Genomic DNA, 16,676 nt, shown 5'->3' with positions numbered 1-16,676 from the left:
AATGTATGATTAAAACTAAATTTGTTCTTCATTCAGTTCTTGTGGTTCAAAACTATAAGTCTTTTAGACATTACTTAATTCAATCTACTTTGATGTTTAAATTATTATCATCTACTTTGAAATATGAAATATATAAATCACGCATGTGCGGGCATCGATATGATTTATATATTGCATGTATAGCTATTATTATTAGTGCATAGGTGGATCGTAATTATATTTCACTCTCGTTGTATCTTTGAATCTTACTCATTTAGGTTTCTCCACATATAAGTCTCTCTCCCTCTCTCTGATCATAAACCTTTTAATTTTTTGAAAAGATAAAAAGGTAATTACGATCATATCATGCGTGCGGGCATTCATATGATTCATATATTACACGTCTAGCTATTAGTATAAATATATAAGTAAATTATAATTCTTTCTCGATCTCTATAAATCATTATGTCTAATTCATATACTACATGTTACGTTATTATTATAAGTGCATAAGTGGATCGTAGTTATCTTTCACTCTCTCTCTCTCTCTCTCTCTCTCTCTCCCCCTCCCCTCATCGTAAACCTTTCTTTTGAAAAATATAAAAATGTAAACATTCTTTTAATTCACCGATTATCTTTTAACTACGATAATTTTGATTTATATGGTTCCTAGTTTAATATTTTATCATGAATTTTTCTTGGGTGAATTACCAACTAATCATATTTTGCCAATTAATGTACAACTTTTTAAGATAATAAATATAATAATAATAATAATAATTTGTGTTAAGTTTTTAAAATAAATGAAAAATATTAGTAGCTGCCAAACACTAAACCCTAAATTCTTGGATATACTCTAAAACTTTGGGTAAATCCTAAACATTAAATTGTAAATCCTTGGGTATACCCAAAACACTAAATCTCTTTCTTTTTCTCTCACCCTCATCGTAAACCTTTTTTTTGAAAAATACAAAAATGTAAACATTATTTTAACAGTAATTTGAATCCCAAGAGTATTTACTTCACGATTTTAAATGTAATTTACCATGTTTGTAAATTGTTAATTTTTTTATTAATAACTTACCTTATTTTCAATGCGGATTACTTGCATAACTTGGTATCATATTTATTGCTGTGTTTAAATATGATTGCACGACAATTAATGTAAATGGTCGACATTTATGAGATTAGAAATGTAAATGGTCGACATTTATGAGAATAGGTTGAAATTCAATAAATATGATTACTTGCGCAAGTTTTAATTTATGAGATTAGAAATTAATGTAAATGGTTGACATTTATTAAAATTCTTGTGCAAGTTATGATTAATGAGATTAACAATTAATGTAAATGGTCGACATTTATTGAGATTCTTGCACAAGTTATGATTAATGAGAGTAACAATTAATGTAATTTTCTGATTAGTAGCTCGATTAGAAAAATAAATCAAAAATAAAATTACAAAAAATCAACCAATAGAATCGCTAGAATTTTGCTGAGAAACTCTGTATGAGCGACATGTGGCAAATGTACTTCGCTTTTAATATATAGGAGGATATACATGTATACTGAATAAGTGAATTTAATTAATATTATCAAATTTAGATTAATAATATAAACATAATAAAAACGTTTTTGGGAGAAAATTATAATATTACATGTATTATGCCATTAAGACATTTAATAAATGGTCGACATTTATTAATATTCTTGCGCAAGTTATGATTAATGAGATTAGAAATTAATTTAAATGGTCGATATTTATTAAGATTCTTGCGCAAGTTATGATTAATGAGATTAACAATTATTGTAACTTTCCGATTATTAGCTTGATTAGAAAAATAAATAAAAAAAAATAAATTACAAAAAATCAGCCAATAGAATCGCTTGGTTGATGAGGTTATTACATTCATGGAATTGGTTGATGAGGTTATTACAAAAAATCAACCAAAAAATCAACCAATAGAACCAATAAATCAAAAAAGAAACTACAAAAAATCAAATTAAAAGAAATTACATTCATGAGGTTCCAACAATGAATTGTGACGAAACGTCAAGGATGGTGTTTATTGTAATTCTGCATATAAGAAAACAAAGAAGAAATATATTATAAAATACATATAGATTCAACCCCAAAACTTAGACTCAAATCCAAGGCTCCAGCTCTGCAAGATCAGTTTCACCAAATTTAGTGACATTGATAATAACAAAAAGATTTGAAGATGTATACAATCCCGAAAAAAAACAAAATTGTATAGTTGATAGAACAAACCCGATGAGATGCATCATGAATGGATGGAGGAAGTTTTGTGGTCTTTTTGGTGACAAAAAAAAAATTTTCGTCTCAAAGATTGATAGGAGACAATGTGGAGAGCACGAGAATAAAATAATTGGAGAAGAAAAGTCTCGAATAAATTACCAGTAATGATGTTCGTCTGTGAGCTAAGTATTGATTATCATCCCTTGGATCATAAACCTGCTCAAGATCACAAAATATAATTTAAATTAAAACGATAAAAAATATAAGAAAGCTTAAACAATAGATGTGTGATACATGCGACCATTGCCATTTTGATTTTAAAAGAGAAGAATAGTTGTGTTGCTTGAACTCGACTTTGAACTATATATATAGTATTGTGATAGTGAATAGTATTAATGACGCAAAAAATATTATTTGCGAGACTTGCGCAAGTAATCACTATTATTAAGGTATGTTAATTAAATTAAGTTTGGTTAAAGGGAATATATTAAATTTGTAAGATATAAGGAAGGTATGTCATAATAATAAGTTTTCTAATTAGATATATAACATATTATGTCATTAAGACATTTAATAAATGGTCGACATTTATTAATATTCTTGCGCAAGTTTTGATTTATGAGATTAAGAATTAATGTTAATGGTCGATATTTATTAATATTCTTGCGCAAGTTATGATTAATGTGATTAGCAATTAATGTAAATGGTTGACATTTATTAATATTCTTGCGCAAGTTATGATTAAAGAGATTAGCAATTAATTTAAATTTCCAATTATTAGCTCGAACAGAAAAATAAATCAAAAAGAAAATTACAAAAAATCAACCAATAGAATCACTAGAATTTTGATGAGAAGGAAACATATTAAATTTGTAATGTTAAAAATGATTATGCATATTATATGATGCGTGACTTGCGCAAGTAATCAATATAAATAAGGTATGTTGATAATGATAAGTTTCCTAATTAGATATAAAACGTATTATGTCATTACAATATTTAATGAGTAGTCGACATTTATTAAAATTGTTCTGCAAGTTGTGATTAATGGTTGACGTTTATTAAGATTATAGCGCAAGAAATGATTAGTGCGATTAACAATTAATGTGACTTTCCAATTAGAAGCTCGAGTTGAAAAATAAATCAAAAAGAAAAATACAAAAATTCGACCAATAGAATCGCTAGATTTTTCGTGAGAAGCTCTGTATGAGCGCCACGTGTCCAATGTACTTCTCTTTTAATATATAGGAGGATAAAGCTAAAGTAGGAAGATAAAGCTGAACCAATCACCCACATTGTAATAGTGAACTGAAATTATTTAAAATTTTCTTTGTACAACTACTAAATAATATCATTTAAAAAAAATCATAAGATTCGCATCAACTAAAATGCTGGAGTGAAAATGTTTTAGAAATTGAAAGTTTCATATCTAACTTGGTTTCTTGAAAAGAGACATTTGACATATACGGTGATGAGTAGGGTCCAATGCTATACTCCAAGTGTATAGATTGTTTCAAAATGTTACCTTTGACAACTGTGATATCAGATAGCGTCTACACAACTCATGGATGTCTCTTTCAAAGCTCTTCTCGGGTCCATAAAAATAACACTTTATTGTTGGGTTCTTTATAGGAATTTAACAAGATTGAGAGGAGGAGACAGGTTGGTGAGAAATGATGATGATGATGATGATGATGATGATGATGATGATGTTGATGATGATGATGATGAGAACATAACCCTAAACCATGTTTTATGATCGTGTCCATGGATGGCTGATGGTCTGAGCGAGAGTAACTACAAGGGATTTCTTTGGGGAGCTTATTGCATCGAGAATTTTCTAAAACAATCGAAGTTAAAGGTAAGTGGTTAACATCTAATGATGTTTTCGTATGTGATTATTTAAATTTAATACGTTTTGTTTACCGTTTTAGATGATCATAAGATGACATGAAGGACCTGATGCAAGATCAGATCGAGAAGATATGGGAAACATGCTATGCGGCTACTCACATCAACATTAATCAAAATTTACATTGTTAAACTCAATAAAAACCAATTTCTATGAGTATAAATATACAACTTTTTATATTATGTCTAAGTTCAAACAACAATAATATTAGATTATCTTATATAAAATACAAAATCTTAAAATGTCACCCTCATTGTTTGTACAAACAATACAAATAATATTGGATGTCCTTTTTCTTAAACTATTATTTAGATTTTATTTGATTTTCCAAGTATTTAGAAATTTAAAAATGAAACCATTGGTTCGACATAAGAACTGTCGAAAATTCATATAACATGAAGCCAAACAAATATAATAGTTTTAGGTTTATCACCGAATAATGAAAACCTCGATCACTTCAACCGAACAAAACAAAATAAATATAGATTTAGAATGGTATTTATATTTTAGGAAGCTAAAAAATAACATAAAACCGAACGAATATCCAGATTAAACATATATAATGTCTTTTTATCTTAAAAAGTAGGGATGGGCAAAATATCCGGAACTGAAGAACCGACCCGAAACCGAAACAAAAATCAGGGTCCTGAACTCGATCAGACACGGGGTAAATAACCGAATGGTTCCTAAACTTATGTATCCGAAGAACTGGTACTCAATCCGATCCGAACCGAAAACCGAATGAGTATCCGAAGATTTTCGAAATGTAAATATATATTTAAAAATATTATTTATAATTATATGTATAATTGTTTTAAAAATTAAAATTAAAATTAAAATTTTAAATCAAATATATTAATTATTTTTGTGTATTTTCAGATAAAATATGATAGTTTGTATAGAAATACTTAAAAACCGTGTCTAATGAGTAATTTTAGTTATTTTTTGGTACATTTAGATAGTTTGGATACAAAATACCGAACCAAATCGGGTAATATGGTTATTTTGAGTATGAACCAGTTTCAGATATATTAGTTATTCGGTTATTTTAAGGTTCTTTTACATCAAAACCGAACTTATTCGAATCCGAGAGGACTCGACTCGAATCCGACTCGGAATTTTATAATACCCGAATGTGACTTAACTTTTAAACCCGAGAAACCCGATATCCGGAAGAACCGACGGATACTTAAATATTCATGCCTATTAAAAAGATAACAAAATCAATAATCTCATTCCGTGTAAGGTACGGATTATTACCTAGTTAGTTGTTTGTGATACACATAAAGAAAAGCGAAAAACGAAGCGAAGATATAGTCATGAACATGTTGACAAAAAAGAAAACAAAAAGAGTCTTGAATATTAAATTTACATGTATACCCAAATATAATCGATTCGGATAATTCAAAAACCATATTCGTAGAGGAGCCATATCATTTTAACCTTTTAAAATTGTTCTTTGTGGAATTCGAACCTGGAACATCCCGTTTGGTTAAATTCATGGCACAATGTGGAGAGTTCCTTCCCTAAACTCGGTCCTCCACAATAGAACACTCCTGTTTTACCAAATAAAATAAAAAAACTTTCTTCAGACAAGGACATACAGATCATGATCGATTATAACTGGCTTTTATTTTTACCGATTCTTGCATTCTTATGTTTAGTGCTAATCTTTGATAAAACTTTCTTCCATCTTGGCCTCCCAAAATGTGTTCGTACCTACAATAATCAAAGTCGCAGGTAAGAAGCCAAAGTGTTTTATTATGTAAATATAAGAATAAAAGTGATGTATAAAGCTAACTGCCTTGGTTCCAGAAAATATGTCAACGCCATTTTTGGCGTGGTTTAGCGTTTGGATCATGGTGAGAAGAGTAGTTCGAGCATCTCCATCGTCGTACACACTCGTCAAGTAGTTGTGCATCTCAATAACACGCTTTTGTATTTGTGTTTCAAAACAAACATGTTAATACTTCAAACTTGAAAAAAATTACAAAAAAAAAGCTTTAAAACTTTTGAGCCTATAGATTTTTTTTTTTGCGCCTATAGATGAAACATGCATAAACGTAAATGCAAACGCAAACGCAAAACGGGAATACAAACCCAAACACAAACACCCAACTGAGATCTCAAATGAATATTGTATTACCTTTATATCAGAATCAGCAATTTCGTTCATGATTTCTCTAAACCAATCGAACGAGCCTTGTTCACGTGTTACCCAGTAAAAGTAAGCGTTCTTGGTATTCAACGTTCCGCTTCGATTTTGGGGAATCCTGTTCCCAGCTTCTGAGTTTAAGCAACTGAAACTGTGATCCGACGAGACATTGCTGTTACTACAGCTACCTGAGAGGCCTTCCTAAAAACATATAACATAACTTAATATCCTGGTAATTCTCAAGAAAGAAGTTGTTTTAATATTTTATACTCACAGCTTGTTCATGTTGTTTAACAATCTTGTTGAGTAAATCTCTCAAGATGCTAATGAAAGGTGTTGCACCAATTCCAAGGCCAACGAGTAATAACACATCATACTTCCAATGGTCTTGCGCTGGAGAGCCATAAGGTCCTTCTATCAACAGCTCTGGCAAACTAATTTACAAGAGAGAGTATCAGATATTACTTGAGTGACGATGAAGTTAACAATATGTGGAAATTCAAAACTTTTTTTATTGCACCTTGCTTTGTTTGGTCCGTCTGCTCTGAGAAGTCCGCTTTTTCCAGCTTCAGGACTTTGACATATCACTGAGAACGCCTTTTTAATCCCTTCTGTCCAATCACCGAGCTGACGAATGTGAATGCTGAGATAATCATCTCCAGGGGAAGAAGTAATAGAAAATGGATGCCTGGAGATGTGTTTTAGGACCAAAAACCTTTAAAGTTAATCTTTATGGTGTCAAGTAACATAGCATGTATATATCTTAGATTGCAATATTTAATTGGACTCTCAGTGAGAGCTAGATATCTTTGGATTATAATTCGAGTTCTATGACGGTTATTCACACATCCCTAGCATCAATAATATTAGGGATAATCATGATTTATCAAAAATAAAAATCTTAGCTTGCAAGAAAAACTATTAGGCTTGTGTAACCTCACGAAATAAAAAAAAACTAACCACTCAAATTTTGATACTGCAGGACACTGAACAAACACATATTGTCCACTCTTGTACTCAAATGATGTAGGCTTAGACATGTGTAGCACAATAACGTTTCCCGGGTAAATTACAACCTGAAACCAAATCACTTGAATTGGCTTTTCATGTGATTATGTTCAAAATGTAAATGTGAACGAGGCTTATACCTTGCAGATTTCAACAGTGTAAAGCCTGGAACGAAAGAATCTCAGCATCCTTTCACCACCATAGAGTAAAACCGGACCAGCAAGATACATCCATATCTGCAGGAGGCAGCATCTGTTATTATACATGTTCACTGCCTATTAATTATAAAAGAGAGATGTAAAGGTCAAATGAGATAATTAGTTACGGAATGTACCGTCTTGTGGTACCATCTCTGCTCGAGAAAGAGGGAAACACCGTGAATGATCAACAAGACGTAAACAGCTAGAAGCAAGTGATGTGAATACCAGAAAGCATTAAATCCAGTTAGCTTATCAAATGGCTTTGGTAACTTAGTTAGGTTCCGTCTGAGTCTTCGACTAGCTAATGTGTATGCAATTAACATAAATATAACCATTATAAATCCAGTGATTCCCACTGAACCTTTAACCAAGTCAAAGTATGTTGGTCTGGTCACACCAAAGTAATGAACCAAGTATCTTTTGTAATCAACATCTGTAGCTGTTATAATCCTCGGGAAGTCACATGCCAGGTGACTAGATGCATGGATAAGCATTCCAATGATGATTGCTACAGAGACAGTCTGCCAATAACCAAAAAAAGTAGGAATAAATTAAAGCGTATGTAGTCTCTATTAAGACAAAATGTAGTGATACCTTGTGAAAGTTGAGACTGTCATCGAAAGGCACTGAGTGGGACAAAGCGGTAGATCTGAGATAGGTGATGGTGATTCTGCAAACGGGTAGAAGGATAAGAGCCATGTTGAATTTCAATGTTTCAGCTGCGCCTTTCGCCACGACAAGACAGTAGCCCATTACATGGAAAGCGTCTTTGCGTTTGTACTGAATGCATTTCCACATAAACAACACGACCATGATCATTAACCATATTGTCAAAACCCAAATTCTCTTCAAATTGTCTTGTAAAGAGTATAGCAAGCTCCTAATTATTCCCCATCTCATATCCCTTAGGTGTTGACTTAAGCCCCGGCTCGTTTGGCTGTATGGTTGGCTGTAACTATGAGGTGTGTCCTGGTGTAATAGTAGCATCTCTAGATCCTTTAACTGCATCATTTCAAATGAATAACCGAACTCATTATTAGAAAATTCAAACAAGTAGGCAGTCTCTCAAACAATTTTTTTTACTGTTCCTCTAAAATTATGTGAGCCCCTAATACACTTAAATGCCACTGTAGTAGTATAGATTGTTTTTGAGAGTCAGTCATAAGCTCTAATATTGGACCTACATCAAATTTCTATTATATTATTTCCATACGAACACAAACTTGCATAGCTAAGACGACCATGATTAACTCCGGTCTCTCAACTGAGGTTCTTAATTTCGGTTAAGAGACGATTCTTAGTTTTTCTTAGATTTTAAAAAGAAAAACTAAGAAACGTTTCTTAAATAAGCGATAAAAGAGCGGTTTCTTAGCCGAAAAGTGTAAAAAAATAAAAAATTATCAAATCAGGAGTTAAAAACCCCGGCTAAGAGACCGGGGTAAGAGCTCAGTCAAATTGTCTCTTGACTCAGTCAAATGTCATTATCAGAAAACTAGAAAGGTAAGAGCTCAGCATCATCAATTACTAAGGTCAAACTAAACTAAGAACCCTTCTACTCTCTCTCTCTTTCAGTGACAGGGATTGCTCTGCACACTAACATCAATAGCTATGTGGTCTTTAAGCATGTTTTGTGTTATATGACCTTTTATAATATGGGAGATTAAAGTGATGAAATCACCTCTATGTACCGAGAGTGGAGCCCATCAGGGGACAGTTCTTCCATGATCAGTGCTGCATATTCTTCTGCTCGTTCTCTCAACCTTGATAGATTATTTGCCGATGCACTTAATATAATTATCTATAAAGTTGTCAAAATCAAGGAAAATCATACAAAAATGTTAATGCCTATTAGAATCTTCTATTTGAAAGATTCAACATAAACTTAGTGGTTATAAAAAATTGATAATTGAGTTAGTAGTTACGAACTCTTCTTTTAAATTAAGAAAGCTGTTACAAGGTCAATCAAATATAGTGTATAAAAGATTTGCAACTTACATTTTCTAGACTTGCATTGGTTAGAAGAGATACATGGACAATACTAACATTGATAGCTATAAAATATCAACAACATGATCCTTTACTAATAGAAATAATCAACTGAAGGAGAGATAATGGCACACATGTAAGATTCACTAAATTATAAATTTTAAGACTGTAAAAAGCTTTTGCTTACGCTTGGATGGTTCACATAGTCAACGACTCGATGCTGATTAGAATATGAAACATAAGTCACATCCTAAAACCAAACGAAAGAAAACATAAGTCACCTCTTTTACTTCGTTCTCTGTGATTCTACCATCTCCATTTTTGTTGACCCTGCAAGTATCAAAAACATGACAAATGAAATCAAGAAACTGAACTCATGTGATCTAATAATTGATAATAAAAAATTTACATGTTGAAGAAGATTTGCAGGCGAGAATCGAAGCTTTCGTCTGTAATTTGGTACCAAAACTCGTATAGTTCTTGAAGATTGATCTTATCGACAATTATTCTTCTTCTCCTACACAGTGCGTCGAACAACTCCTCCGCGAACTCCTTTGAGTTTTCATTTTCCATCCCTTTTTTTTCAACACAGAAGAATCAGATTATAATCAGACAAAACAAGAAACCAAACTCAAACTCGAACCTATGCAATGAGCGAAATCGCTCCGACAAAGATAACCGTCTTTGGACAAGTTAGCGAACTTTTCTCTAACTTCTCTCCACCCAGCGATTCCATTCTCTTTGCTGCTGATGAATCTCAGACCGTGAATAGCTCTCTGCGTGCACGACCCATTCCGGCTGAATCTATGTGTTAAGGAACGACGCAAGACAACAGGATCGATAGTTTCGCCTCCGTGCGGAACCACCGTCTCCGGCGCCGACCGAGACGAATAGCCACCGCGACCTTTGCGTGATACTTTCTGAAGCTTATCTTTCAAAACACTCGAGAACTGCGTGTCCTGGATGATCCGATGACTTGACGCGGCGCTCCAGAAGTCTAGGTTGGCAGACATTGAGCCAGAGCCGGAAGCAGAGCAAGAGGTGATCTCTGGATCGGTGGTGGAAACGGAGTCGATGTTTATAATCACGCCGCTTGGGACATCAATGGTGAGTTCTAGGAGCTCCTCGGGGGAGGGTGGTGAGTAAGTCGTCGCCGGAAAAGATTGAAAGGTTTGGGTGGATTCGCCGGGGGAGGCTAAATCGGAACCCAAGCGAGTCCGGGAGGAGAATGAGATTGACATTTCAAATCTGTTGGAGAGGAGAGGGAGGGAGAGATGCGACTAAATACTGTACAACTTATTTTTTTTTTGAATTTTTAAAAGATGCGGTGAAAGAAACTAATTACCAAAGGAGATGTGTATCAATATAGAAACAAGCTGCCTTGAAAAAAACAGCTAAATAGGTTTGGAATAGTTTTTTTATGAGGGCAGTTTGAACATAATAAAAACTTTAGGATAGTTTGAACAAAATAAAAACAAGGACCTATCACTGTAAATTCTCATCATCCACCATACTATGCCTGGGCATTTTATCTGGACATAAACTCATAAAGACTCGAAACCGATCCAAAAATCCTGATTTGGTGGGATAGGAACTGAACCGATTTCTTAACCATATTGGGTTTTGTTATGGAAGACCCACAAATCTTGTATGATCCAACCTGAACGCAAGACCAATAGATATCCGAAATTTCTACTATATATTAAGTATATAAGAGTATTTTAGTAAATTTTTGGTGTTATGGGTATTTTCTAAGTTTCTAATTTAGTTTTCGGGTAAAAAACTTTAGATTTTCAAAAATGTAATTCGGATAATCAGGTAAAAGCTCGGGTATTTTTCATATTTTCGTGTCAGATTTTTGGTAGAATTTTAGATATTTTCAATTATTAAAATATTTGCAGGTATTTTTGTGCGTTTTGGGTATTTTTGAGCCGGACCAAGCAAGACCCAAACCAAACCTGATTCGGATTCGAATCGAATCCAAACCGACAAATTCTAATTACCCCATTGAGTTCAACTACCAAGAGCTGAACCGACCCGGACCTGTACCCGATAGTCCTAAACCAAACCCGAACCAACAAACTCTATATAAGACCCGAAGAATCCGGATCCGAAAAGATCCGATCTGAAGACTCGAATGCACATACCTACACCCCACATATAACCCAGACATATACATTTGATGCGGTTATTTTGGAACAAAACTTGCACTAAAATTAAAATAGCTGAAAAATTAACAATGCAGATGTTAAAGTTGTCATCTAAACCCTAAACATTAAATCTTACACTCTAAGCTCTAAACACTAAACTATAAATCCTAAACATGTATAATCTAGACATTTGATTCAGTTATTTTGGATGTCAGACAGTTTGGGTAGTCGAGTTTAGGATCCATTTTACGAACCAACAATAATTTCATTCAGATGAGTTCAGATAGACATCAGTTTGGTCTCTGAATATAAAACTAGAAAGTAGAAATTGACTAATTCTTAGAAAAAAATGGGTTCATTAATTTAGGTTATGTTTATACTAGAAACTCATGATTAATACTCGATAAATTAATAAACTAGATAATTTAATAAATTTAAGAAATCTTGAGTTAGAATAATATAAATATGACACAATTAGATAAAATAATATTTTCCTTGAAAGATCTTACGTAAATAAAAAGAGAATTATGATCCTCCTATATATTAAATGAGAAGTCAATTAAGTGGTTTTTTAGGTGACAATCATAGAGAGAGTTTTGAAAAAAAATTGTTATAATTTGATTGGTTGAGAGATATTCAATATTTAATTATTTTAATAAGATGTAAAACTCCTATATGTTAAATGAAAAATCACTTAATTGACTTTTTCTTAGGTGTCAGTCATAAAAAGAGTTTTGAAAAAACATTGTTATAATTTGATTTGTTGACAAATATTCAATCATCGTATACAATAGAACCTCTGTAAATTAATATTCGATAAATTAATATACACTAAAAATTTCCATAAACTAATATAATTTCATAGTCTCAAATTGAGTTTTTGGTTCAATTAGTATCTCGATAAATTAATATTTCTATAAATTAATTTTAAAAAAATATTTTTGGTGTAGTCCCAACATTATTAATTTATAGAGGTTTCAATGTATATTAAATGAGAAGTCACTTAAGTAACTTTAGTTTTGGTATCATAGAGAGAGTTTTGAAAAAAATGTTATATTTTGACTAGTTGAGGCATATTCAATATTTTATTATTTTAATGAGATGTATAAAAGGTAATTTTAGAACTAATTAATATCACTTAACAGATAGTCTAAATAATATTACAAATAATAATTTATTGTAACTAATTGTCAGAATTATAGAAAGTTTAATAATTTTTGATTAATTCTTTTTATATTTATATACTAAATAATTAGTAGAACACAATTTATATAAATCGATATATTGATTTCATATTCTTAGATAAACCACTATATTCTTAAGTAAAGAATTATGATAATTAATTTTATAATGTCCATATATCTTATAAGTCATTTATAAAAAGTTTAATACATTTATAAAATTATCTATCATAGCTTACAAAATTATTTTCTTAATTTTAAATGATTTATATGAGTTTATAAAACATTTATAAAAAATAAATTCTCCTATATATGAAATGAGAAGTCACTTAAGTATTTTGGTTTACATTTTGATCATTTTTGAAATCTTAAGAAAATTGTTATAATTTGTTGGTGGATAATTTTTTTTTTATATATTTTAAATAAAAAATAAATCTAGAAAAAATTAATGTCACTTGCCAAATAATCTAAATTATATTACAAATAACGATTTATGATAACTAACTATTGAAATTATATAAAGAATAGTAACATTTTAATAATTATTTTTATATTTATAAACTATATAATATAATGAACAATTTTTTTAATGATTTTAATTAGATCATACATAAAAATTAATTGTAAAACTTATTATTATGACTTTCCAAATAACCTAAATGATATTACATATAATAATTAATCTTAGATAATTTTCAAATTCATTGAAATGTCATAATGTTTGATCAATTCTTTTTATATTTATATACTAAAAATAATGAAAAGAAAGCAATTTATAGAAATCGATATAATGAGTTCATATTCATATAAAATATAGCTGTATCTATAATAATTATTAATATCTTATAATGTCCATATATGTTTAAAAAATGTTTTGCATTTAAGTCAAATAATATAGTGAATAAGGTAATGCTATAATTGCAAAGAATTATAAGATTTTTTTTGCATCATTGGTTGTATGTTGTGTTACTATTTAGAGAGAAAACTAAATATTTGGCAAAAAAATATGTAAAAAATTAGGAAAACATTAAAAACAATTAATAAAAGAAAAGAATGATAACGAGAAAAATAAGAATAGGCCAAAGAAGATGCATAATATGTGTTGGAGAATTTAATGTCATAATTACATATATAATTCGACAAAGGTTTGTTATTACTAGATATTCATAATTTATGTTTTACATCAAATTTATGGGAACTTTACGACTAATTTTCAAATTATTTGATAATATTTCTAATTATTATTCAAAATTTATGATATTGTATACATAATATATATTTCATACAATATTTATATCCGCGATTTCGAGGACAACCATCTAGTTTTACCTTATTTTCGGTGCTACTTTTCACGTTTAGCTTTACAAATATAATAAAGTCAATAATTGTAAATAACTAAAAATAACCATAACCTAGATCTCGTACGATAGAGCAATCATCTTCTTTCTCAAACAGCCAGCGACTAGAGCACTCATCTTCTCTCTCTCACGTATTCGGTGACAATAGTAATCACATCTATTTAAGGAAAATCAAGATTCAAAACCTAAAAATCTCTAAATGTATGTGCCTCTGCATGATTCACAACTTGTACGTTGCTAATATGTTGTATGTTTTTTGTTTCAAACAATTTTGGATTTTTTTTCTATAACAACAAATGCTAATATGTTGTAGTTTTTTGTTTCAAACAATTTTGGTTTTTTTTTCTATAAAAACAAAGAAATTTGATTTACACTTGTTTTTGTGGACATTGAGTTTTTTTTATAAACTATAACCTTTTATAAATCTGGGTTTTAATTACTTTTTTGGATTTTGTTCATTATGTTATCCAAAAATCAAAGAAGGTTGATCTGAACTTGTTATTTGAATAGTTCTATCTAATAGAAAGAGTTTTTGATAGTGAACATTACATTGATCAAAAAAGAAAAGTGAACATTACGTTAAAAAATATAACCCCTTACAAATTGGGTTTTTACTCCATCTGTTTTGCAAAAAAAATGTCAATTTGATATTTTTCACATATATTAAGAGAATGATTGATATGAATTTAAGGTTTTATTAATTAAATTTATTCAACCACATTATTTGAGTTAAATAAGATTATCTATAAAATCAATACATTTGAAATTAATATTAAACTGAAAATTGTATTCCAATTCTAAAATGATATTTTTTTGTGTAACAAGGAAAAATATTAAAATTGCTCTTTTTCAGAGAGTAGGATATTGTTGATGATAATACATCTCAACCCTTTACAATATTTAACTTACTGCAAGCAATCTCAACTTCGTGCTATTAGTTTTTATCCTTGAAAAAAAATTTGCATCCCAAAACATGATATCATCATCATCATAGTGATTTATTCCCATCATATTAGCACATGGTTTTATCGGTTTTCATGTATAGATAGATACCAGGTTAATATGTTAACTTCTTTTGCAGGGAGGAAGAGGTGGTTAAGACCTTCATATGAGGGGGGAATCGAGAGAAGACTGAAGCCAATGGGTTCAATATAAGGTCAACTAGGTGATCGAGGCAAGGCAGGTTGTTTTTGCTAGATTGATTTGTTTTATTGAAGCAAGGTTTTGTTGTGTTAGATATTTTGTAATGGTGACAACATTTTTCAAACGAAAATTGGGTTTATACATCTAACTTAAGATCACAATGCAAGAATGTCATGAAAATCTGTTGACAGAAAAAAAAAAAAAAGTAAATGACAACCTTGCGAGCTTTTCTAATAGAATCAGACCACAACACAAGAACGAAGAGACAAATTATAGCAAAAACCAAAAGAAACTTTGAAGTTCAAATATTTGTCCGAATTTTTGACAAAGCCAGAAAAGAGGATTTTAAGAAGATCAATATTCCCACTTCTTGAGCTCCATACCATCTGGGGGAGTGCTCTCCACTTTTTTAGTCCCAACCTCTTTCCAGTTTGTAGACAGCACTGTCCCATTAGACTCTGCCTGTCAAACCCAAAAACCCCCGAGTTAGATATATAGTCAGTCAAAAGAACAAAGATAAGTTGTTAAACCAAAAGAGAGAGACTGATTAGCTCAGAAATGATTTGTTCATGGCTCGCCTCATGTCCTCATCAGCACTCTGGTATATATCGCTGAAAAAGTTGTTCATTGCTGCATCTCCATCTAGCTCCTCATCCTTCTCCTGCACATTCAAAAGCAATGAGCAGAAATAATATAATAAAATAAAGTGATGCAAAGCTTCTGGGTCTAAAGAGGAACCTGCTTCTTCACTTCAGCTTCCAACTTGTCCCAGTCTTTTCCAGGCTTGGAAGATGGGTACATTGCTGCATCTCCATCTAGCTTCTCATCCTTCTCCTGCACATTCGAAAGCAATGAGCAGAAATAATATAATAAAATAACGTGATGCAAAGCTTCTGGGTCTAAAAGAGGAACCTGCTTCTTCACTTCAGCTTCCAACTTGTCCCAGTCTTTTCCAGGCTTGGAAGATGGGTACGCCTAACTAGGTTAACTTGCATCATGTTGTAGATCTCTTATAAGCATTTCTTCCGTAATCTGCATAATTGTTTAATAAACCGCTCTCTCCGGGACTTGAAACCTGTATTTATCTGCAAGAAATTGCATAATCTGGGGTTCGAACCCCAGACCTGGGTGTAGAAGTCTTTAAACCTTAACCAATAGGCTACGATGCTTCCAGAGGTCAGTTATTTAAGGAAGTACAATTGTGGTTTCGAATAGAAAAAATAAACATCAGTGTGGAAATAAAAAGGTTGCAAGGTAAAAGGAACCTGATGCAACATTGGGTTTAGGCAGAAGAGCTTGCCCTTTGCTATATTCAAGGGAGGCCCAAGTGATGATCTCTGCTTT

General features: G+C 31.3%; 2 protein-coding genes and 1 long non-coding RNA gene across 4 annotated transcripts; 1 reads left to right on the top strand and 2 right to left on the bottom strand.

Annotated features, from left to right (window-relative positions):
* Positions 1 to 5,362: 5,362 nt before the first annotated feature.
* LOC108829860 (probable respiratory burst oxidase homolog protein I) lies at positions 5,363 to 10,775 on the bottom strand. 2 transcript variants are annotated; one of them, XM_056992089.1, is made up of 14 exons: positions 10,144 to 10,775; positions 9,910 to 10,075; positions 9,782 to 9,830; positions 9,193 to 9,312; positions 8,109 to 8,516; positions 7,649 to 8,035; positions 7,455 to 7,550; positions 7,267 to 7,382; positions 6,827 to 6,994; positions 6,581 to 6,740; positions 6,298 to 6,507; positions 5,956 to 6,084; positions 5,792 to 5,870; positions 5,363 to 5,707 (listed from the first exon to the last, which is right to left on the bottom strand). In XM_056992089.1, the coding sequence occupies exons 1-14, from the start codon at positions 10,739 to 10,741 to the stop codon at positions 5,598 to 5,600; spliced, it is 2,796 nt and encodes a 931-aa protein (XP_056848069.1). In that variant the 5' UTR covers positions 10,742 to 10,775; the 3' UTR covers positions 5,363 to 5,597. The 2 variants fall into 2 exon arrangements, with proteins under 2 accessions (XP_056848069.1, XP_056848062.1); XM_056992082.1 differs by having other exon boundaries at positions 5,792 to 6,084.
* Positions 10,776 to 14,307: 3,532 nt separating this feature from the next.
* Positions 14,308 to 15,480, top strand: LOC130503400 (uncharacterized). Its single transcript, XR_008940803.1, has 2 exons — positions 14,308 to 14,390; positions 15,271 to 15,480. It is a non-coding gene; the product is annotated as an uncharacterized LOC130503400 (long non-coding RNA).
* Positions 15,481 to 15,587: 107 nt separating this feature from the next.
* Positions 15,588 to 16,410, bottom strand: LOC108832543 (protein SGT1 homolog B-like). Its single transcript, XM_018606020.2, has 4 exons — positions 16,245 to 16,410; positions 16,071 to 16,166; positions 15,889 to 15,993; positions 15,588 to 15,794 (listed from the first exon to the last, which is right to left on the bottom strand). The coding sequence occupies exons 2-4, from the start codon at positions 16,131 to 16,133 to the stop codon at positions 15,687 to 15,689; spliced, it is 276 nt and encodes a 91-aa protein (XP_018461522.2). The 5' UTR covers positions 16,134 to 16,166; positions 16,245 to 16,410; the 3' UTR covers positions 15,588 to 15,686.
* Positions 16,411 to 16,676: the final 266 nt, after the last annotated feature.

The sequence above is a fragment of the Raphanus sativus genome, chromosome 2 (assembly GCF_000801105.2).
Source record: "Raphanus sativus cultivar WK10039 chromosome 2, ASM80110v3, whole genome shotgun sequence".
NCBI classification, from domain to species: domain Eukaryota; kingdom Viridiplantae; phylum Streptophyta; class Magnoliopsida; order Brassicales; family Brassicaceae; genus Raphanus; species Raphanus sativus.
This window is presented reverse-complemented; position numbering and strand designations above follow the sequence as displayed.

Coding starts and splice junctions, on each gene's coding strand:
- LOC108829860 (XM_056992089.1), bottom strand. CDS start 10,741: ATGTCAATCTCATTCTCCTCCCGGACTCGCTTGGGTTCCGATTTAGCC. Junction 9,831..9,909: donor CTGCAAATCTTCTTCAACAT/GTAAATTTTTTA, acceptor TGATACTTGCAG/GGTCAACAAAAATGGAGATG. Junction 7,383..7,454: donor ACACTGTTGAAATCTGCAAG/GTATAAGCCTCG, acceptor ATTTGGTTTCAG/GTTGTAATTTACCCGGGAAA.
- LOC108832543 (XM_018606020.2), bottom strand. CDS start 16,133: ATGTACCCATCTTCCAAGCCTGGAAAAGACTGGGACAAGTTGGAAGCT. Junction 15,994..16,070: donor AAGCTGAAGTGAAGAAGCAG/GTTCCTCTTTAG, acceptor TTGAATGTGCAG/GAGAAGGATGAGGAGCTAGA. Junction 15,795..15,888: donor GAGCCATGAACAAATCATTT/CTGAGCTAATCA, acceptor TGGGTTTGACAG/GCAGAGTCTAATGGGACAGT.